The sequence below is a fragment of the Erinaceus europaeus genome, chromosome 10 (assembly GCF_950295315.1).
Source record: "Erinaceus europaeus chromosome 10, mEriEur2.1, whole genome shotgun sequence".
NCBI lineage: Eukaryota > Metazoa > Chordata > Mammalia > Eulipotyphla > Erinaceidae > Erinaceus > Erinaceus europaeus.
In genome coordinates, this window is record NC_080171.1 from 16,443,379 (window position 1) to 16,466,749 (window position 23,371).

The 23,371-nt window shown below is 43.9% G+C and overlaps 1 protein-coding gene across 1 annotated transcript in view; it reads right to left on the bottom strand.

The window, feature by feature from the left end:
* Positions 1–2,088: 2,088 nt before the first annotated feature.
* The window catches only part of MELK (maternal embryonic leucine zipper kinase), a 141,573-nt gene continuing 120,290 nt past the window's right edge, over positions 2,089–23,371 (bottom strand). Inside the window, exons 18-19 of the mRNA XM_060199174.1 lie at positions 3,633–3,715; positions 2,089–2,338 (exon numbers count right to left, since the gene is read on the bottom strand). Coding sequence (XP_060055157.1) covers positions 3,667–3,715 — 49 coding nt within the window. The 3' untranslated portion in view covers positions 2,089–2,338; positions 3,633–3,666. The remainder of the gene's footprint in view (positions 2,339–3,632; positions 3,716–23,371) is intronic.

A 23,371-nucleotide genomic window follows, 5' to 3' on the forward strand; every position in this document is an offset into this window, starting at 1 on the left:
TCCCCTTGTTGGTGGAGCAGACTGGAGGTGGTGTCTCCACTGACAAACTGTTGAACTGTTAGCAGTCACTTAGTCTCTCCTTAGGCCCCTCTCTCCTCTCTGTCACCAGCCACGTGTGTTTGTACTCACGGGTGATTTACTGGGTTTCTGTGGTCATTCTAGTCCTGTCTTGTTCCGGTCCGGGTGGTCTCCTTTGGTATTCCTAGTTGATCCGGGAGAGGAGAGGAGAGGAGAGAAAGCGATCTGCTGCTCGTAGCTCCGCCTCCGGAACTCTGAATCCAAGTCATTTATTCTTACCGACCCTCAGCTTCCTCACCAGTAACCGAGGGCTACTGTATTCCTCCTCCTGTCATTTCAGACATGAGATAATCTCACCAGCAGATCAGGGAACCACACATAGGGCAGTTTACTAGGAAACAAGCACACACACTCAAGCTTGTAAACACACACACACACACACACACACACACACACACAAAACCAAACCAAACAGACAAAAAGCTCAGAGGACGTAGGCAGTGGCTCGCCTAGTTGAGCATACAGGTTAAAATGCACAAAGAGGGTGGTGGCACATGTCACAAAGCACAAGGACCTGGGATCAAGCCCCTGGTCCTCACCTGCAGGGGGAAAGCTTTGCAAGCCGTGAAGCAGGGCTGCAGATGTCTCTCTGTCTCTCTCCCTCTCTATCTTCCCCTTCCTTCTTGATTTCTGGCTATCTCTAGCCAATAAATAAAATTTTTTTTAAAGTTTAAAAATGTGCAAGGACCCAGGTCAAACCCCTGTTCCTCACCTGTAGGGAGGGAGCTTCATGAATGGTGAAGCAATGCTGCAGGTGTCTCTCCTTCCTTTCTACCTTCCCCTTCCCTCTCAATTTCTCGCTGTCTCTATCTAATACATAAATATTTTTTTAAAAAACATATTCACAATCCATAATTATCTTAGAGATATGCATGAAACCAGTCAGAAGCCAGTTCTGCTTATCAAATTGACAAAGATAAAAAGATGATTTTAAAAAAAGAACAACAGGGAGTCGGGCGGTAGCACAGTGGGTTAAGCATGCATGGCACAAAGCACAAGGGCTGGCGAAAGGATCCCAGTTCAAGCCCCCGGCTCCCCACCTGCAGGAGGTTGCTTCACCAGCAGTGAAATAGGTCTGCAGGTGTCTATCTTTCTCTCCCCCTCTCTGTCTTCCCCTCCTCTCTCCATTTCTCTCTGTCCTATCCAGCAACAACAACAGTTATGACAACAATAACAACTACAACAAGCACAACAATAAGGGCAACAAAATGGGAAAAATGGCCTCCAGGAACAGCAGATTAATAGTGCAGGCACTGAGCCCCAGCAATAACCCTGGAGGAGGAAAAAAAAAAAAAAAGAAAAAGAACAACAATCACTTGTTGGTCTTTTTGCTAAAGTCAATAATAGTATCTGTTCTTTTCAGTTTAAAAACAACAACAATGGGGTCCGGAGAGATAGCATGATGCTCATGCAAAGCTATTCTCATGCTCCAGGCTCTGGCTACCATCTTCAGTCCCCAGCATCACCATAAACTAGAGGTGAGCAACATTTTGGCAAAAGAAAAGACAAGGGGGGAAAAACACTCTCCCTATTGGGCCAGCAAAATAGCTCCCTTTGGATAGTGCTTTGTCATGTGTGCGACTCAGGTTCAAACCCAGTTCCTATCACACTGAAAGAAGCTTCAGTCTCTCTCTCTCCTTTTCTCTGTGCCTATTTAATAAATTGGTAAGTATTGAAAGATACAGGCATTTTACACACACACACACACACACACCACCCAAATCATCACTCGAGGATCTGTTTATAATAGTAAAAAAGAATAAGAGTGAACAAAAACAATCTAAATAGCTCATCACTATCTTACCAACAGCACAGTCAGGTCTTGTCCCAGAATCACTACCCAGAGAGTATCTGGTGAAGGAGGTGGCTTAGTAGGTAAAGCATATACCTTTTATTTATTTATTTATTTTATAAAAAGGAAACATTGACAAAACCACAGGATAAGAGGGGTACAACTCCACACAATTCCCACCACCAGAACTCTGCATCCCCTCCCCTCCCCTGATTAGCCTTCCCATTCCCTAACCTTCCCAGAGTATGGACCCAGGGTCATTGTGGGATACAGAAGGTGGAAGGTCTGGCTTCTGTAATTGCTTCCCTGCTGAACATGGGCGTTGATAGGTCAATCCATACTTCCAGCCTGTCTCTCTCTTTCCCTATTGGAGAAGGGCTCTGGGGAAGTGGAGCTCCAAGGCACACTGCTGGGGTTGTCTGTCCAGGGAAGTCTGGTTGCATCCTGCTAGCATCTGGAACCTGGTAGCTGAAAAGAGAGTTAACATACAAAGCCAAACAAATTGTTGACCAATCATGAACCTAAAGGCTGGAATAGTGCAGATGAAGAGTTGGGGGGGGGTGGTCCTCCATCTTGTAGATAGCTAGTAGGCATATTTTAGTTATATTCCAAAGGGCCTGTAGCTATACTAGTTTTTTCTTTTTTTTTTTTAAGCCATGACATCATCTCCCCAGACAATAACTTGGATCCACCTGCATATCAGATTTCAGGCTCAGGGGGAAAAAAAGCACATGCCTTCTATACTCAAGGTCCGGGATTCCGTCATAGCCCCACATGAGCACACTAAAAGTCAGAACAGGAAGGACTCCATGGATGGTGGAACAATACTTTGGTGTCCCTCTTTCTCGTCTCCCTTTCTTGCTACCAAAATATCTTTTCTAATTTGGCTGGGAGCCGAGGAGATAGCATCATGGCTATGCAAAAGGACTTTCCTGCTTGAAAACTCCAAAATCCCAGATCCAGTCCACTGCATTATCATTAAGCCTGAGCTGAGCAGTGCTCTGGTCTCATTCTCTCTGTCTCTCGGTCATTAAAATTATAATATATATCTCTTTAAAAATGTCTGGGGAGTCAACTCCATAGTATTGCACATGTGCAAAGCCCAAGGTTAGATCTAGCACCACATGAAGTAAATGGCCATCAGCTAGAGCGAGATCACCTCGGAAGCACTACCTTGCCACAGGGAAACTTCTGGAAGGGACAGGCCCAGCAAAGTTGAGTATACATGCCCTGCTCCCGTCACCACTCATCCTGCAGGCCTGACCACAGCTGGCTGAGCCAGTGAAAGCTAATCTCCAGCCCATCCATCCTCTGTGAGTCTGTCTGGAGAACAAAACCTTCCCAGATTAACTTCCTTGAAATCTCAAAACAATCAAGGAGGAAGGTCAAGGGGTCTTCCTCCCTTTTTACAGATAAGGAAATCGGGGTATATTGTATGGTGAGAGAGAAAAGCTAAATATTTGGTGGTGAATATAACAGCTGTACAGTGTTAATGTATTATGTTATACACATGAAACCTATATAATATAGTAAACCATTGCTACTCCAATAAAAATTATGTATTATTTATTAATCAATTCAAAATGGGACTTTTATTTACCCCCATCATTGGTGGGGGTAAATAGCATAGTGGTTATGAAACGAGACTCTCATGCCTGAGGCTCCAAAATCCCAGGCTTGATCTCCTGCACCACCATAAGCCAGAGTTGAACAGTGCTCTGGTAAAAATAAATACACATTTAAAAAGGGACTCATCACTGACCTGATTTATGTACACCATGCATATTCCTATTAGCCTAATGCTGTTGCTTCCAAAAATGAACCCAGATGTTCATTGTGGTAATACTTATAAGAGAAAACATGGAAATAAAATAAATTTCAACAACAGGGAAGTGGTTCAATAAATAATGATATAACATTGCAATATTGCTACAATAGTCAAGAACGAGAAACAAGTTAAGTGGACTCAGATGAATGACTAAAGGTGAAGCATACATATACAGTGTAGTACTACTCAGCTACATTTTAAATAAAGATAAATTTCTGCCAGTGTATTTTTTTAAATTAGCCGTGTATTTTTTTAAAAAGAAAATTCTGCCACTAGCAACAACATAAATGAGCCTAAAAAACAACAAACAAAAAATTTTGATTTTACTTATAGTAGTATATAGAAACAACAAAACTAATAAATGAACTAAAAACAAAAATAAACTCCCATGGAATACTACTCTGCCATCAAAAAGATGATATTGTGTCCTTTGGAACAAAATAGATGGAACTAGAGGTGATTTTGCTTAGCGAAATAAGAAATGAAAGACAGCTGCCAGAAGGCTTCATTCATATGTGGAATCTAGAGGTCTGATTTACATAAACTTGCCAAAAAATCCATATGAAACAGAATTAAGCCGGCTGTTTCTTAGACTTATGGGAACTCTAGTGGTTCTCTTTGGGAGGTGGGAGGATAAGGATGTAGAAATTCGGTGGTGGGCGTGGTGTGGAACTGCACATTGTATTTTTATAATCTCATAACAAACTATTAATACAAATAAAGATTAAAAATAAAAACAAACTTAGATTATAAGTCCATCAGTGGGCACTAGAAGGGAAGGGGCAGTAAGTAAGCAAAAGGGGTCAATTAAATGGTAAAAACTAGAACTTCGTGCGATATATACACGCTGATTTTCAGGGATGCACAGCTAAGACATATGATGTGTGGTGCGACAACAGTGCTTGCAGAATGCCACCACAGGAAAATCCCGCGCAACACCAAAGGCAAAGACAAAAAATACCTGGAGCTCCACGAAGGACAGACATATATTTGCGTTTCTCTCTCTCTCTCTCCTTTTCACTCTCTCTTTGTCGAATAAAAAATTAAAAGAACTAATAATTAGCATTAATGAGTGTAAATTAGCATGAGTAAGAATTAGGGAAGGAAGGGGAACCAGAAGTATCATACACATGAAAAGTACAGGTTCACTCCCTGGCGAGAGAGGGGGGGGGGAGAGAGAGGGAGAGGGAGAGAGAGGGGGAGAGAGGGAGAGAGAGGGGGAGAGAGGGAGAGAGAGGGAGAGGGAGAGAGAGAGAGGGAGAGAGAGGGAGAGGGAGAGAAAAGGAGAGAGAGAGGGAGAGAGAGGGGGAGAGAGGGAGAGAGAGGGAGAGAGAGAGAGAGAGGGAGAGAGAGGGAGAGGGAGAGAGAAGGAGAGAGAGAGGGAGAGAAAGAGGGAGAGAGAGGGAGAGGGAGAGAGAAGGAGAGAGAGAGGGAGAGAGAGGGGGAGAGAGGGAGAGAGAGGGAGAGAGAGAGAGGGAGAGAGAGGGAGAGGGAGAGAGAAGGAGAGAGAGAGGGAGAGGGAGAGAGAGGGAGAGAGAGAGAGGGAGAGAGAGAAGGGGAGAGAGAGAGAGGGAGAGGGAGAGAGAGGGGGAGAGAGAGAGAGAGAGGGAGAGAGAGAGAGAAAGAGAAAAGAGAAGGAAGAAAGGAGGGAAAAAAGAAAAAGAAAGAAAGAAAGAAAGAAAGAAAGAGGGAAAATAGAACAACAACAAAAATAGAAAGAACAAGAGCCATATGGGAAGGAAGAACATCCATCTTACGAAATGTTGTACAGACATTAAAAATAAATTTTAGGGGGCCAGGCAGGGACGCACCTGGTTAAGTGCACACACATCACAGTGAGCAAGGACTCAGGTTCAAGCGCCTGGTTCCCACCTGCAGGGGGAAAGCTTCACGAGTGGTGAACAGGGCTGCAGGTGTCCCTCAGTCTCTTTCTATATCTCCCCTCCCCACTCAATTTCTGTCTCTACCCAATAGTAACTAAATAAAAATATTTAAAAATAAAATAAACTATAGGAGCTGGTATTGCTCATGCCTCATAGATATAAGGGGCTGGGTTCAACCTTTAGCACCAAAACATAAATAAATATATGTTTATAATATTCATAAAGAGAATGCTCATGATAGAAGACAATAACTTGAGAAACAATACATATAGTATATTTCTATTAGGGAACGATGTGTGTGAAATATAAACATATATACCTGGGCAAGTATGGTTCCTGTCTGGGTCCCCACAATTTAAAGTTATTTTTTTTAATGTCTTTATTGGGGAATTAAAATGTTTTACATTTTATAAATACATACATACAAATAGTGACTCCACTCCTGTCACCTTTGGTACGCAGGACTACATATAGCACAACCCTAAACGTCAGTTCACAACTAACGTCATTCATGCCCCAGAAAATGTGTTTTAGTCACTCTCTGTCTTTGAAGCACAAATGGGCTGATGCTGGGTGGGCCATGCTGCCGCTGCCGTCAAAAAAAAGCAGAGACGACGGGAGCAGTGGACATGCTTAAGAGAGAAGGCAAATTAATTTGTCAAGTATTTCCTCTCAGATAGCATGAAATGTAGTGTTTCCTTGCATAACAAAGCATCAGCTCCCAGTAGTGTGTTAAGTGTCCACTTCCTGGCTTTTCTCCGGGTTCCAATTCCTGCTTCCAGAGGCGCTCACTAATTAGCAAGATATTTGCAACAGCTGCACATAACAGCTGAGTAGTATTTTGTAATAGCAAATAATTCATTTTAGTTTCAGTGCGTATGCTTGTGACTCTAGACATAATATTTATGAAGTCTAATACCAGTTCTTTATGCTGAGAACTAGAGGGGCCTTGACCATTAAAATAGCCTAGAAACACCCCCACCCCTTGCTATGATTTCTCTCACCCTTTCTTTGTCCCTCTGTTTCTTTTTTTTTCAGTCTCCAGGGTTATCGCTGGAGCTCAACGCCTGCACTATGAATCCACTGCTCCTAGAAGCCATTTTTCCCATTTTGTTCCCCTTGTTGTTAGCCTTGTTGTTGTTATTATTGTCGTTGCTGTTGTTGGATAGGACAAAGAGAAATCGAGAAAGGAGGGGGAGACAGAGGGGGGGAATAGACACCTGCAAACCTGCTTCACCGCTTGTCGAGTGACTCCCCTGCAGGTTGGGGAGCTGGAGGCTGGAAAGGGAATCCTTGCGCAGGTCCTTGCGCTTCTGGCCAAGTGCGCTTAACCCGCTGTGCTATCGCCCGCCCCCACCTGTTTCTCTTTCTAAAAAAAAGTAAATAAATACATAAAAAGAAAAAACTGTGTGGGAGTTGCGCAGCTTGAGACAGAACATTCTCTGATTCCGGATGCCCCAGTGGAGCTCCCTAGTGCCTGCAGCTCCCCCGCCCAGCAGAGCCCAAGCATCGCTCCACTCCCCATCAGGCGGAGGGAGGGGCACACTCCCTACCTGGAAGCCATTTGCTCTACCAAGACTCACTCCCAACCCTCACATCATGAGCATTTAAGCTGAACACAAGATTCCTGTCACATTCTTCAAAGAAATAAATGTACACTTCACCCGGTTTTGTTTGCCTGTTAATTATCTCCATTCGGAGGCCTGCCCCTCCAGAGCTGCAAATTGAGCAATAGCAGAGTGGATGCCTAATTCACCACTGCAGCCTGGGGGGTGGGGGCCTCCCCGCATTCTGCCTGGCTCCGTGGTACAGCAGTGGGCATTTTCACACACTCACCTCTCTTACAAGTGGGTGACAACTTGCAGTCAGCCCCAGGTCAGGCTCGCTGGGCAGCAATTTTTCCGTTAATAGAGCAATCGTGTGTCATACAAACGTTGTGTCATACAGTTGCATCTTGGAGTGTGAGGAGGAGCCTGGTGGTGGTGCACCTGGCTGAGTGCACATGTTACCAAGTTCAAGGAACCGGTTATAGCTCCCTCTTCCCACATAAGAGGGGGATGCTTCAGGTCTGCAGGTGTCTGTCTTTCTCCCATTCTATCTACCCCTCCCCTCTAAATGTCTCTCTGTTCTATCAAGTAAAAATCGAAAGGGAAATATATTTTAAGGAGAAAATGGCTGCGAGGAATGGTAGATTCATAGTGCCAGCACCAAGTCTCAGAAATAACCCTGTCAATGCCCATGTTCAGCGGGGAAGCAACTACAGAAGCCAGACCTCCCACCTTCTGCACCCCACAGTGACCTTGAGGATTAAATAGGAAAGCTGGGAGTCTGGGGGTAGTGCAGCAGGTTAAGCGCACAGTGGTGCAAAGCTTAAGGACCAGCGGAAGGATCCCAGTTTGAGCCCCCCCCCCCACTCCCCACCTGCAGGGGAGTCTCGGTGAAGCAGGTCTGCAGGTGTCTGTCTTTCTCTCCTCCTCTCTGTCTTCCCCTCCTCTCTTCATTTCTCTCTGTCCTATCCAACAACAATGACAACCATAATAATTACAACAATAAAGTAACAGGGGCAACAAAAGGGAATAAATAAATTTAAAAAAAAAAAGAATAGGAGAGCTATCAGGGTCGGAGATGGGATACGGAGTTCTGGTGGAAATTGTGTGGGTCTGTACCCCTCTTATCCTATGGTCTTGTCAATACTTCCATTTTATAAATAAATAAATAAATAACATTTAAAAAAAAAAAGAAAAAGAAAAAAGAAAGAACCTTATGGCAGGAAGGGGGGAGGGAAGGAGGGGTGAAAGGCAGGAGCAATGGTGATGATCTGCACATATTCGTCCAATGAATAGAGTTCATTTTGTGCCTCATTGTGTTTTCTTCCCCCTAAAGCCCTCCTTGTTCCTATGAAGGAATAAGTCTTATTCTCATTTGACAGAAAAGATCTAGAGCTGTCAAGACATTTGCCCAAGATGGTGGAGGCAGGACGTACTCACGTTCAGTGCTAAGCAGGCAGATTCTGTAGGAACTACCTAGAAACCCAGTTTTCCCAGAAGAATGCAATTCCCCCCATCAATAAGTAGAGGGGCCCCACATCTGGGTCTGCCCTGGTCTGAAAGGTCTCCAGGAATAGGGAACCTTCAGTACCAACTGAAAACCCAAAGTCTCTATTCCTGTGCCACCAGGACCTAGGAGGACTCCATTCCCACCCACCACTGCCACTACCACACACTCACCTCCACCCCACCCCCAGGGCTGCCAGAGTCCCTGGGAATCCACCACCCACCACCCACCACACAGCACACACCAATGCCAGGGAAGCTACCTATGCCCTTCCTGCCCTGAGTTGGCCATCAGTAAATGCTGGATCCAGCTGTTCGCCAGACCCACTAGGCTGTTCTCACAGCTGATGGCACATCTGGCTGGGTTCACACAGTCTCATTGAAATTCTGCACCAGGACATAGCTTCTTCACTCTTACTTTATGCCACTACATGAATTTGAGAAGAAACTCCAAGTTTTCAGGTTCTGGAAACTGTGAGAGCTAGTATATTCCAACCCAAGCCTTAGATTGCAAGAATCCAGATAAGTTTCAAGTGTGTTCAGAAGGCTACATCCATGTCCAGCAAAGAAGCAGTTACAGAAGCCAGACCTTCCACCTTCTGCACCCCATAAAGAAGTCAGACCTTCCACCTTCTACACCCCATAAAGAATTTTGGTCCATACTCCCAGAGGAATTAAGAATAGGGAAGACGGGAGTCGGGTGGTAGCACAGCAGGTTAAGCATAGGTGGCACAAAGCGCAAGGACCCACATAAGGATCCCAGTTCGAGCCCCCAGCTCCCCACCTGCAGAGGAGTCAATTCACAAGCAGTGAAACAGGTCTACAGGTGTCTTTTTCTCCCCCTCTCTGTCTTCCCCTCCTCTCTCCACTTCTTCCCTATCCAACAATGACAACATCAATAACAACAACAATAATAACTACAACAATAAAACAACAAGGGCAACAAAAGGGAATAAATAAATATTTTTTAAAAAGAAGGACTAGGGAAGATTCCAACGGATGGGATAGGATAGGGAGCTCTGGTGGTGGGAACTGTATGGAATTGTACCCCTGTTATCTTACAATCTTGTTCATCATTATCAAGTCACTAATGAAGAAGAAGGAGGCTAAACCACTGCTTGGTTCTGATTCTCAGGAGAATCCCACATAGAACTTTTACTAGAATGAAGATTCCTGGGACTGGTCTAAACTTGGGAGACCAGGGATAGAGCCTGCATCTGAGATAAACTCCCCTGGTGGTTGAGGAACATGCTGACTTTATGAACCACAGTTGAAGGCGGTGTTAACAAGTCTCAAGCTCTCTGCCTCACTCCAGACCCTCCTGCAGCCATATCTCATGACTTTTGATCCCCAACTTTATCCTCCTGGGTTTGTCACTGCTGTCCCACCGCTGGACAGGAGGCATTGAATGACTGCAACTGCTCAGAGGGCAGTGACTGCCATCCCGGAAGCTTGAACCTACAGTTCAGGCAGGCACAGGAAGCAGCTGCTGGGAACAGAATGACACCTCCCCTCTCACATTGCTGTCTTCTCCCACCAGCTCCACTGGGACCTGAGAACACCCCATACCAGCCATAGGGGATCCTGCCTGCCATGCTTTTCTCTCCTCACCTTAAACTCCCACGGTTCCCTCAAGGGCAGTGTGGACTTCCATGTAGTCCTTGTAAATTTTACATGAGCAATTAACACTGATCTATGTTGCCCAGTTCCATCAATACTGAGCTGGGACCTGGGCTCTGCTGTCTACTATATCCTCGGTGCTTAATACAGAGTTTGGCTTACTGTGGAACCCTAATTAATAATTGAATAAGTGGCTACATGAATGCATTCCCACAAGAACTCATGTAGCAACAACTATTACTATTCCCACTTTCACACATGTTCAGCTACGATTGGGTTGTTGAAAAAGCCAAGATGCATTTTTAGGGTGGGAGATAGATAGCATAATGGCTATGCAAAGACTCTCAAGCCCAAGGCTCCAAAGTACCAGGTTCACTCCACATCACCATATACCAGAGCTGAGCAGTGGCCTGATTTAAAAAAAAAAAAAAAAAAAAAAGGGAGGGTGTCATGGTGGCACACCTAGTTAACTGCACATAATACAGTGCACAGGGGCCCAGGTCCCCAGCTACAGGAGGAAAGCCTCACCAGTGGTGAAGCAGGGCTGCAGGTGTCTCTCTCTCTCTCTCTCTTTCTCTCTCTCTCTCTCTCTTTCTCCCCCGTCCCCTCTCAATTTCTCTCTGACTCTATCCAATAATCAATAAACTAAATATTTTTTTAAAAAAGAAAGAAAGAAGGAAAGAAAGAAGAACTAGAATGGGAGTCGGGCTGTAGCACAGTGGGTTAAGCGCAGGTGGCGCAAAGCACAAGGACCGGCATAAGGATCCCGGTTCGAACCCCGGCTCCCCACCTGCAGGGGAGTCGCTTCACAGGCGGTGAAGCAGGTCTGCCGGTGTCTATCTTTCTCTCCCCCTCTCTGTCTTCCCCTCCTCTCTCCATTTCTCTCTGTCCTATCCAACAACGACAACAACAATAATAACTACAACAATAAAACAACAAGGGCAACAAAAGGGAATAAATAAATAAAATAAATATTTAAAAAAAAAACTAGGATGATACATTTTGACATCTGTCCTGAGTTTTCCAATAATTGAAAGCCCCCCCCCCAAGCTCTTGTTTAATGTAGTACCCCACCTCTGTGAGAGTTCAGAAGCAGGCCGACCTGGGTCTAGTTTAGCAACTGGTTCTCTGTCTTTCCTGACACGAAGCAGACAGTGTCTTAGCTAATGAAACATCTCTCTTGTTCCTGCTTCTCTTTCTCCTTCCCATCCCCGACCCTACTCACACCTGCCTTGCTCACTATCTCTCCTGCCCAGAACAGCTGCAAAGACCCAGTGACCCCCTACTGGGCAACTAAAAAATAAAAGCCCTTTTGAAGACAGAAAATGTCAACCATCACCTCCAGAGGGTTTGTTAGCCCACATGAGTTGGGGAAACAGAGGCAAATAAAGCTTGAGATGAATTTGTGCTTCTCTCATTTAAAACCTGTCTTCAGTACTAAGGGAAGAAATAAATTTAAACAAATTTTAAAAGCTATTCCTGAGGCTGAAGAAACTGAAACATTTGGAAAGCTTGGGGAAACAGATACAGTAATGATAATTGGAAAGGGACTTGACCGTTTATGAAAATCCTGAGGAGATGCATCCTGAAATGTAAACAGATTTGAACAATAAGCTTATTGAACCGCACACAATTATTTCTGGAGAGAAATGGATGATCGGTTGGTTAGACAAATGGAAGAGGTGTGAATGATTCTTAAGACTCTGGTCTGGCAAAATGGTCCTTGGAAATTAATGGAACAAAAAATTATACCGGCGAAGAGAAGCATCATCAGGAGAAAGCACTAAACATAGGAACCATGAAATGAAAGTGCATTCTTATGAATAAGAGAATTAATAAAATGAATTCAAGAAAAGGTCAAGTTGGGGAGAATATCAGATGGGTCACAGTTTCACAAAGCCCTGAACTTCACCGTTGCATTTAAAGCAGAAGTTTGTAAATACAAAGCCCCTGAGGAATCACCTACTCCAGATTCTTTCTTCTAAACCTCAGGTCCAGAGAGGGTGAATGACTTGCCCAAGGCCACACAGTAATGCTGAAACCTGTCCTTACACTGCACTGATGACACATTTGGATCAAGGAAGCTATGCTCCCACCTATTCTGAGCTGTGTCTCCTAACAGATGTGATATTAGGGACCCACAGGAACTACTTCAAGAGTCTCTGGGTGGGCTACAAACTGTCTATAGAGTTGGGAGTAGATAGCAAAATGGTTATGCATAGAGATTATCATGCCTGAAGCTCCAAAGCCCCAGGTTCAATCCCCCACACCACCATAAGCTAGAGCTGAGCAATGCTCTGGTAAAACAAAAACAAACAAAAAACAAAAACTGTTTAGAGTTAGCGAGACGTGGGTTCAATTGCTCAGTCTGCCACTTACCAGCTGTGTCCTGACAGGTCACTTCATCTTTCTGAGCCTCAGTTTCCTCTTCACTAACATGCAACCACTATTCCCTACTTTAAAGCATGAAATAAGATGAGGTGAGATGGTACATAGCAGGAACTCAATGAATGGCGCTGGTGTTAGAGGCAAAGCAGAATCCATTGCCTTGAAATTCTAGACTTACTCAGAAAAGAACCCTCCAAAAAAATGTTCATAGCAATAAAAGAAAAATGAACTACTGGGGCCCAGTCGTGGCATTCCTGGTTCAGTGCACATGTTACAATGCGCAGGGATCTGGGTTCAAGCCCATGGTCTCCACCTGCAGGGATAAAGCTTTTCGAGAGGTGAAGCAGTGTTGCAGGTGTGGCTCTATCTCTGTCTCTCTATCACTCTCTTCCCTCTTGATTTATGGCTGTCTCTATCCAATAAACAAATAAAGATCATTTTAATAACTAAAAAATAATGAACTATCACGATTAACAGTAGAGAAATAAGGCATGGGGGTGGCTGGGCAGTAGCACAGTGGGTTAAGCACTGAAACAAAGCACAAGGACCCGAATAAAGATCCCAGTTAGAGTCCCGGCTCCCCACCTTCAGGGGGGTCATTTCGCAGGTGGTGAAGCAGGTCTGCAGGTGTCTATCTTTCTCTCCCTCTGTCTTCCTTTTCTCTCTGGATTTCTCTGTCCTGTCCAACAACAGCAATGGCAACAACAACAAGGGCAACAAAATGGGAGAAAAATGGCCTCCAGGAGCAGTAGGTTCAAGCCCCAGCAATAATCCTGGAGGGAGGGGGGAGGGAGGGGGAGAGAGGGGGGGCAAGGGAGAGAGAGAGGGGGGAGAGAGAGAGAAATGAGGCATGAAGTCACAAAGCTTGTTTCATCAGAGAAGTCAAATGGCCCAGCATCGTAGGAAAAATTAATATACGGAGAAAAGGCACTGCCCAGGGAAGTGCTAGAGCATCTCTTGCCCACTTTGGTCCTCAGACTATTAAGACTGTTTTTCCCATGAGGTCCCTCAACAGGACATCTCTCCCATAACAGGTAGCACTGTTCAGAGGGGTTTCTCTGTCTCACCTGCCTCAGGACAGGACAAAGGACAAAAAAAAAACCCGCGCTAGGGAGGAGGCCCCCACTTCCCACCACAAGGGGACACCAGGTAGGCACTAGCAGACTCTGTCTGAGGCGCTGTCCTGTTCAGTGGCTGGTGGACCACATCATGGAAGTTAGGTCGAGTGTGGTAAAGCTCATGGAGCCCCCGAGGTGTGCAGGACCCAATGGTGGCTCCACTCAGCAGAGTTCCGGAGCAATTCTACTTGCAAGGGAAGTGAGAAGAGTGGCTTGGCTGTGAGCTCATTCTTGTTCTCTTTCAACGAGATGCTCAAATGTATTTAACAGATTATTTTCACAAAATAAAACTACAATGAGATTAATCATTTACTGCGTAATAGTTTGCCCAATAAATAATTAAGGTTAGAACTTGTCACGGACATGGCATGGGAGTTCCCTAGCATGTTAGCAGATAATCTCAGATATTTCAAGCTAAAACCATAGGGCAAAAGCTCTCTAGTCCCTTCAGCTTAATCTGCCTGTTTGGACTAAATTAACTTTCCAGCAATGACATTTCAGTTCAAACCCTGCCGTGTTCATCAAGCCTTTGTGACACCTCCCCCTAACATGAGAATAACTCCTTCCTCTGATTGCTGCATCTCCCTGTTGGTAATTGTCTTCCCAAACTTTAAGACAAAATTACATGTCAAGTGACAGGACTGAGGCAAGGAATAACATCTTTTCTTAATTCCTAGTGCCCTTAGTAATATCTAACTGCATACCTGGCACATGGCCATATTTCAGAAGTGTTCTTAGAGTTAAATAATTATAGAAAATGTGGAGTGTGGTGGGAATACAGCACAGTGGTTCTGCACAAGACTTTCATGTCTGAGGCTCTGAGGTCCCAGGTTCAATCCCCAGCACTCTCATAAACCAGAGCTGAGCCATGCTCTGGTCTTTCTCTTTTTGTATCATTCTCTCTCTCTCTCTCTTTAAGATAAAATAAATGTTTTTAAAAGTAAATAAAATATTTTAAAAAGAAAAATAAGAAGGAAAAAGAAAATGTGAAGCAAGTCCAAATGAACTGAAGCCAAATTTTCCAACAGTGGTTTTACTGTTTTTATTTATTCTTTCTTGGAAAATCCAAGGAACTTTTTTTCCCCCTTTTGTTGCCCTTTTTTATTGTTGTTGTAGTTATTATTGTTGTAGTTATTGATGTTGTCATTGTTGGATAGGACAGAGAGAGATGGAGAGAGGAGGGGAAGACAGAGGGGGAGAGAAAGACAGACCTGCAGACCTGCTTCACCACCTGTGAAGTGACTCCCCTGCAGGTGGGGAGCCAGGGGCTCGAACTGGGATCCTTATGCCAGTCCTTGTGCTTCGTGCCACGTGCACTTAACCCGCTGCGCTACTGCCTGACTCTCCAAGGAACTTTTGTAACCAAAAATAAATAAATAAAGCTTAGTAAAGGATAATGAACTGCCTCTCTTCCGTCAGAGACCTGGCATCCCGTCTCAGGAAGCTATCTCAGGGAGAGGCAAGAGGCTGTTCTCTGGTGATGCGTGAACCCAAGGTCTGTAAGCATTTACCTTGTGGGATTGTTATTATGAGATTTGAATATACAAATGTGCAAAGCACCTGGATCTATCTTTAGCACCTGACTCATAATAGGTTAGTATAATAAGGCCAATAATACAATATATGCAAAAATGCCCTATCTCTCTCATAAACTTAATAAATAAGCTTTTTTTTTCCTGAAAAGTAGTCAGGAAGATGGCTCGGTCAGCTGCACATAGTACTTGCTAGCATGAGGCCCTGGTTCTCCCTAGCCCTATTGATATATTTATAATGAGAGAGAGACTAGAGCACAGCTGAGGACCGACTTATGTAGGTGCTGGGGATTGAACCTGGGACTTCAGAGCCTCAGGTATGAAAGTCTTTTGCAGAACCACTATGCTATCTCTGCAGCCCTCATGGTCACCTTTAATCAAGGCACTCTGACCATCTCTCCCCACATCCAGTAACAGCACCTACAGCTATACAGGTGCTCACGGCATAATTCATTCCAGAGAGTACCACTGGGTCACAGTCTGTGTGGCTGATTCTCCCTACAGTTTTGCAGTGCACAGACTTGTGTGACTGGATGAGGCAAGCCTGTCTTCATATATCCCATTAAGAGAAACGTTTCCAATACCATTTAACTGTTTATTAATTCACAACATATCCATATTGTCTTTTTTTGAATTTTTCAAGTTTGTGTTACTAAGAGTTGAGATGATAGCTCAATCGAGATTTTTTTTTTTAATTCTTAGAGACTTATGGTCACAGGAAATAAAAAATTCAATTTATACACATCTTTTTGTTGCAGAGAAGTATGATAGGAAAATCAATAAAAGACTCTCAAGCATAAAAATACATTACATTAGAATAAAATTCTGTGGGGAAGTGGATCAGAAATACAATTTCCTACTGGTAAATCAGAACTCATTCATGTATTTTTTAAAAGCATGGTGGTGGATATCAATTGCTATGAGGTCTGTATTTTATTGGACACAGCAATAGGAGAACTTTATCTTACAATGTCTTTATGTATAATACACCTGACACTATATCCTTTGCAATTATTTTAAATAGTTTATTTTAAATTGTTTAATATATCCTTGATGCCAGTTTTAAAATGTTTAAGAAGGGCCATATATGTATGTTCCAAATTACTTTAGGGAGTGTTGATCAAAAGTAGTTAATGCCACACTTAACATACTTTTTTTTCCCCCTAGAGCATTGCTCAGCTCTGGCTGATGGTGGTGCAATTGAACCTGGAACCTCAGAGCCTCTGGTATGAGAGTCTTTTTGCAGAAACCATTATGCTATCTCCCTCCACCCACAACTTATTTTAGATAACAGCCTGCCCCAGCTAGCAGACACATCCTCTCCATCGCAACACACGCATTCTCTTTCGAGAGCTTTTGCTCTTTGTTTCGCTCTAGGTCAAGCTCAGGTTCAGGATTAGGGAAGTTGCCATATAGGAAGAACAGTCTTTGACTACCAGACTGGGTTTACTTGGCTGTCTACTGTCACTTCTTGGCTTGCCTTAGACCTTGGGTTTCCTTTGACATGATCTTGGGCAACTATCCACATCCCTTTGTTCCTTGCCACCCTCACAGTCAAGAAGAGAAAGGAGACAGAGACCTTGGGGGACTCAGCTGGTAGTCAGGGACTCTAGTCACCCTTCCACCATGCTTTCTCACTGTATTCCTGCCTTCGTTAAATATGTCTGCTTGTGTGACAAACCCCAGTATAGGCAGGGCTCTCTTCTCCCAGTAGAAAATTCCAAGAGGGGTCAATGGTGGCGCACCTGGTTGAGCGCACATGTTACAATGTGCAAGGACCCAAATTCAGCCCTCCAGTCCCCACTTGCAGGGGGAAAGCTTTTCGAGGGTGAAGCAGGGCTGCAGGTGTCCCTTTCTATCTCCCCATTCCTCTTGATCTCTGGGTGTTCCCATCCAATAAATAAACAAAGATGATAAATAATAATAATATATAAAAGCAAATTCCAAGAAACAAAGCTTTTGGCTAACTTGTATGTAAAGCTTTTTAGCAATAAAGATGAGCTTGTCTACTTTCTTAATAAATTCAAATTACACATATACATAAAAGAACTTATATAAAATATATTAATATACCAACACTGTAATTATAACAATCTGCTGAAAAATTAAATATTCATGGAAAGCCTTATAGGAATGACAGGCATATGTAGAAATACTGTTTTCCATGCTCACAGTTAATTCAGAGGACAATTATATTCACTCCCTTCATATTTGTCTCTGACATTGGTATCTTTGTCACTACTACAACCCTTCTCAAGTCATCTAACACAGCTTTCCCGACTGCATCCTCTCCACTTCTGTCGAAGTCATTTAAGATACAGAGTGTTTTGCATCTCTGGATGATGCTGTCACTGAAAATTATAACTCCTAGCCCCAAGTCCCCATTCTCTATTCATGAGCTCTGCAAAGTAACCACTTAGTGTATTGTTTTTCTAAGGGGTCTTTAAAAGGCTTGTTTACAACATCCAACATTTGCAATTATAAGGAAAAATGACTAAATCTGCTCTTAGTTTTTTTGTCTCTTTTTCTTTTTTCTCCAGTAAGTGACCTTTATAAGCATTTAAAGTGTGGTATTGATTGAAGTTATTGGGAACTGATATGTCAGCCCCAAATAGAGCTTTGTGGGGTCAGTTAAGTGACTGAGAGTAAGTCCTATAACATGAAAGATTTAGTGAAGACTTGAAATAGAAGGTAAATCTTTTTCTGAAAGGTAATAAATTAGCAGCCAGATGTTGGAGTCTTTGGCTAAACTCAAGGTACTCCCTCTCAGCTGGGGACTTCACAAGGGCTGCCTCCCAGGTCCCCAGCGCCCTTTCGTTGTCATCTCTTCCACAGCTGACCCACTGGCATGACAGCTTCAAGTCTGATCAGAGAGAGAGTGGTGGCAGGGCTAGAATCCTGACCCAGGGAAAGGACAGCATCGTTACTGCACGTTTCCTCTGTGGACACAGTGAGCACACTGGAGCCTTCTCTTCTGCTACCCTGAGTCTCCCAGCCAGATGGCAAGGTAAGTATTTAACCTGAAGCATTTATAAAGACATGAAAACCTGGCCAATAATTAATCTTCCAAGTGTTGAAAACTGTGCTCAGTGACTCAGAGCTAGCTCTGAAGTTCAACACACAGGCATGGAAGTCTTTTTGCATAACCATTACACTATCTCCCCCTACCTTCTGGAGTTTTTCTTACCTATAAAATGGGGATGTCTCCCTTTTAGGCAGCCATGGTTTTACTGATCCCAGGAGGTGACTGGAGGGTAGAGTCCTTGCTTAACCACGCATGAGATCCTGGGTCAGATCTCTAGCACCACATGGGAGTACTAGACACAGCACCAAAGAATTCTATGGATGGTGGGGAAATGTTTTTGTGTCTCTCTATTTTTTTTCTCTCCCTCTAAAAATATAGACTAAAAAGTGGACAGGAAAGGGAGCTCAGCAGTGTAGCATAGGCACAAGACCCTGGGTTTTATTCCTCAAAGCTAAATTAATGAGAGACGAGAGCGGGGAGGGAAAGAATGGGGAGAAATGGGGGTGGCACTGAGCCCAGAAGCAGTGGCATTGTAAGGTCTGCCTGTACAAACCAGAGTTACCCAGCTCAAGTTCTGAGGGCAAAGAATATAATTTAGAAAGAAAACCAAGTACTCCTTGAAGAACACAGCTTTCCCTGTGCTGCTGGTGGCCACATGGACTATCTTTGCATGTGGGGAATGAAAGAAAGGAGAAAGCAACTGGTCCCCTACACAGACTCAGCACAGAAATTCTAGCTGGGCTTTTGGTCTATAACCAGTATCTTCAAAATCTGGTAAGAGTGGCCAGGTGGTGGCGCACCTGGTTGAGTGCCTGTGTTATAATGCCCAAGGACCTAGGTTCAAGCCCCTGGTCCCCACCTGCAGAGGAAAGCTTTTTGAGTGGTGAAGCAGTGCTGCAGGTGTCTCTCTTTCTATCTCCCCTACCCTCTCGATTTCTGGCTGTCTCTATCCAATAAGTAAAGCTTAGTGGGGGTTGTATTGTTAAATGGGAAACTGGGGAATGTTATACATGTACAAACTATTATATTTAGTGTTGAATGTAAAACATTAATTCCCCAATAAAGAAATAAATTTTTTTAAAAAAGTAAAGCTAATAAAAATTTTTGTTTAATTTTTAAAATCCATTAGGAGACTACACACATGTAACAATAACTCCTTTATAAGCCATTACTCCTCCCCCAAATAAAGTGATTTAAAGGGAAAAAGAAAAAACTTACATAATGTTATAAACCTCAAAACTGTGACTTACATCTTTCATTACAGAAATGATACCTGCCATTATATAGAAAAATCCCAAAAAAGAAAAAAATATAAAAAGAAAAATCCCAATTGACTCTAAAGGTGTCCAGTTATCGAGAAATGAATTTTGTAACTTGCTTTTCTGACTTAACACCCATGAACACCCTTGTACAGCACAGGCATTATTCCATATGACCTTATGATTTTAATAAGTAGCCAATGCTAACCCTAACCCTGCTGAGTGATATGGCATGTGCTGATTTTCTTTTTAAGCCGAATCCTCTCCAACCTCCTTTTTTTCTTTTTTCTTTTTTTTTTAATTCTTTTGAGTTGTTTTCTAATTGTTCTTGCTACAAACAGGAAACAGGTCCTGTTAGAATTTTAGAGGGGCCAGGTGGTGGCGCACCTGGTTAAGTGCACACATTACAATGCTCAGGGATCCAAGTTCAAGCCCCTGACCCCCACCTTAGGGGGAAAGCTTCAAGAGTGGTGAAACTAGACTGCAGGCATCTCTCTGTCTCTCTATCTCCCCATCCCCTCTCAACTTCTGTCTCTATCCAGTAATAAAAGAATTTGAGTATAGGAAGCACATGATTCTGTCACTGGGGGTCTTCTCGTTAGCTTGGAAGCAGGGCGGTGAAACATTCGTTCTTCCCATCTGACAAACGAGACAGCTGACTGAGAAAAGAGGGGCTTGGCTTGGATCACTCAGCACCCACTAGGGCAGCACCCAGCTGGGACTTCAGGACCTCCAGCCCCACCCACCAACTCACTAGCCCCCAAGCCCCATGCACCACCGGTTTTTTTCTTCATGGAGTAATGAGCCCACAGTAAAGAAGGCTACCGGTGCTTCTTCTGCCTCTTCTGGCTTTCGAGGGCTCACTTAGCATAGAGCAGACATCTGGACATCCCTATCCAAGTCATCCCTCACACACTCTCTAGCTCATCACCAAGTGCTGTTTCGATCACTGTAGATACTTTTGATCTCATTTATTTACTTGTATTGTATATAGTTCAATGATTTTCACTGGGGCAGAACCAACCCCGAGTGATAGAGAGGCAAGGCCTGGGTTGTCTCACACGCTTATATCTGAATTTTAACGAGACATCTGTGGGGGTTAAAATATATTATAATTTTCTGAATCTAGACTCTAATTCCATCTTACACTCGAGCACAAAAGGATAATAGGCTTGCCTTCATTTATACTGGCTTTTTCTGGTGCACAACCATAAGGGAAATAGAGATCAGTTCACTTTGTTCAACTTGGAATTTCCTTTCTTTCTTTCTTTCTTTCTTTCTTTCTTTCTTCCTTCCTTTTTTTCAGAAAATGGCATCATCAGATCAGAGAGTTCCCCCAGTAGGGTGCTTGACTTGCCATGCGCAAGACCCAGGTTTGAGCCCAATACCACCTAGAAGATGCTTTGGCACTGGAGAAAGAACTAGTGTTATGGTGTCTTTCCCTCTCTCTGTCTCTCTAGAGAAAAAAATAGCTTATAGCAGTGAAATTGTGTGTACAAGGCCCCAGCTCCATGAAGGAATTAAGGAAGCATTCTAGGCATTGTAAAAAAGGAAGGAAGGAAGGAAGGGAGGGAGGAAGAAGAAAGAAAGAAAGAAAGAAAGAAAGAAAGAAAGAAAGAAAGAAAGAAAGAAAGAAAGAAAGAAAAAGTTAGAGTAGGGGTAGATAGCATAATGGTCATGCAAAGAGATTTTCATGCCTGAGGCTCCAAAGTCCCAGGTTCAATCCCCTGCACCACTGAAAAGACTTATGAACAGACTCTTCTTTGACAAGTTGATGAGATGATGTTTCCAAATACCTTTTCCTCAAGTGCCAGTTGGAGTAGAAACCTTGGCCTACCTTTGCTACTGAGAAGACTCAAATAGATCATGGAATGGAGGAGTCCAGTCACGGCACCTGGCATGGGGAGGAAGGGCTGAGGAATTGATAGCTGCTGTGGTTAAATTTCTCACATATTTAAATAATGCCTCTATTTTCAGCTACCCACCCCCCTTCGCAACTCAAAACCTTATAGTTACTGTTAATCCATTTTCCGAAGACCCTCCTATTGCCATCTATTTCCTCATACCTCCCTCACCCCAGGCCTGGGATACCTTCAATAATCTCACTCTAATTGGAAATTGGGGCTGTCAGACTGTCCTCTAATTCTTGGTCTCTGACAGAGGCAAACACCATCCCCACAGCTCCCAGCAGGGGCCACAGACGGGGGGGGGGGGAGACCTGAGGGTCAGACTCCCCACAGGTGCTGTGGGGGTGCACAGGGAGGTAGGTCCAGTGGCCCAGACTTCAGCTGCCACACTGGCAGCAGACCTGCACCTCTGCCCACACTCAGTGATGACGCCGGTGTCCCTGGGGAGCCATCTCCAGCCTTCCACAGTGGCTCTGCGGCAGGTTTATCACACTCACTGAGAGAAGACATAATCAATTCCCCAGCTGGCACTTTGCGCTGAATACCCACTTTTTCAGCTTGATAGCGGGACTAAATTAGTTATTTAGCAACTAGGCCCTAATTTAGAGCAAGCGAGAGTCTTGACAAGGATCATTGTTCAAGGCCATCCCCTCTTTGCCTTCACATAGGCAGCCCACAAATCCCCAGAAGGTGATAAATAGACAATTAGAAAATAGATATATTTGGTTAGATCTACAAGGCTCCCTGGCGCTGTCAGGCTCACAATGAAGGGGGCTGGGGTAAATTGGTGGCCAATGAACGCCAGCTGTACGGCCATCCGTCCCGTAGACACTCAGCCATATGTGGCCATTTTCAGGGTATCCTGAAGAATAGATAGGACCAATAAGACCAGAGGGAACTAAAAATACTTGACAAAGTTGGCTGCTCTTCATTTAACAAGAATAAAATATCTAATGGGGTGTAATGGAGGCCATCAATCAACTACTGCCAGACACGGCTAGAATACCACACTTTTAACTATTAATGCAACTTTTTTCCCCTCTAATAAGTGGGACAGCCACATCTGCTTTGTGTACAGGGTGGATGTTTGTTGGGCTGAGCTTCATTGACAGGAGACAGACGACCAGGGACTCATGGTTGAGCTGTACGCAGTATCTCTTTATTCATGCAGGACGCAGCGCAATCTATACCAAGCTAAGCTAAACTAAACTAAAATGAACAATGTTGTCTTTATATATACTTCCCAAGTAGGGCATAAACAGGATGTGACATAGAGAGGGTGAAGAGAAAAGTGACTGGTGAAAATCAGAGTGTGACAAGGAGAGGGGCAGAGCAAAAACATATCATGAACCAGTGGGGATTGAACCAATGCCCTGGAGGGAGGGTGGTGCTTGTTAACAGCGGTTATGTAAATAGAATGAAGTGGTTATGTAAATAGAATAGTGTTAAGCAGGGGGGGATTTAACCAAATGAAACAGAAGAGGTTTTTAAAAGCATACCAACAATTCCCCCTTTCTTTTTAACTAGTGGCCATAGTATCAGGATTGTGGGGTGAACAGAAACCTGTATCATACAGGTGTTTTCAAAAGAACTGGCATAAGACATGGAAAACAAAATAGGCGAGCAGCAATAACCAGTGTGATGCCAAGGGGAATGTTTCTTGTCTCAAAGGGCAAGGCCTAGCAGGCGAAAGGGCATGTCTTGCCTCTGGGAGCGCTTCATGCCTCTGGGGGCATCTCTTGCCTCAAAGGGTGTTTCATGCCTCTGTGGGCATAACCTGATAAGGAGGGAGAGTTTTCTACCTCTTGGGACAGAGCCTGCAGGCGAGGGAACATGGTCTATAAAGTCTCAAGGCAATTGGCTGAAGTTAATCTTTGAGAAACACAGC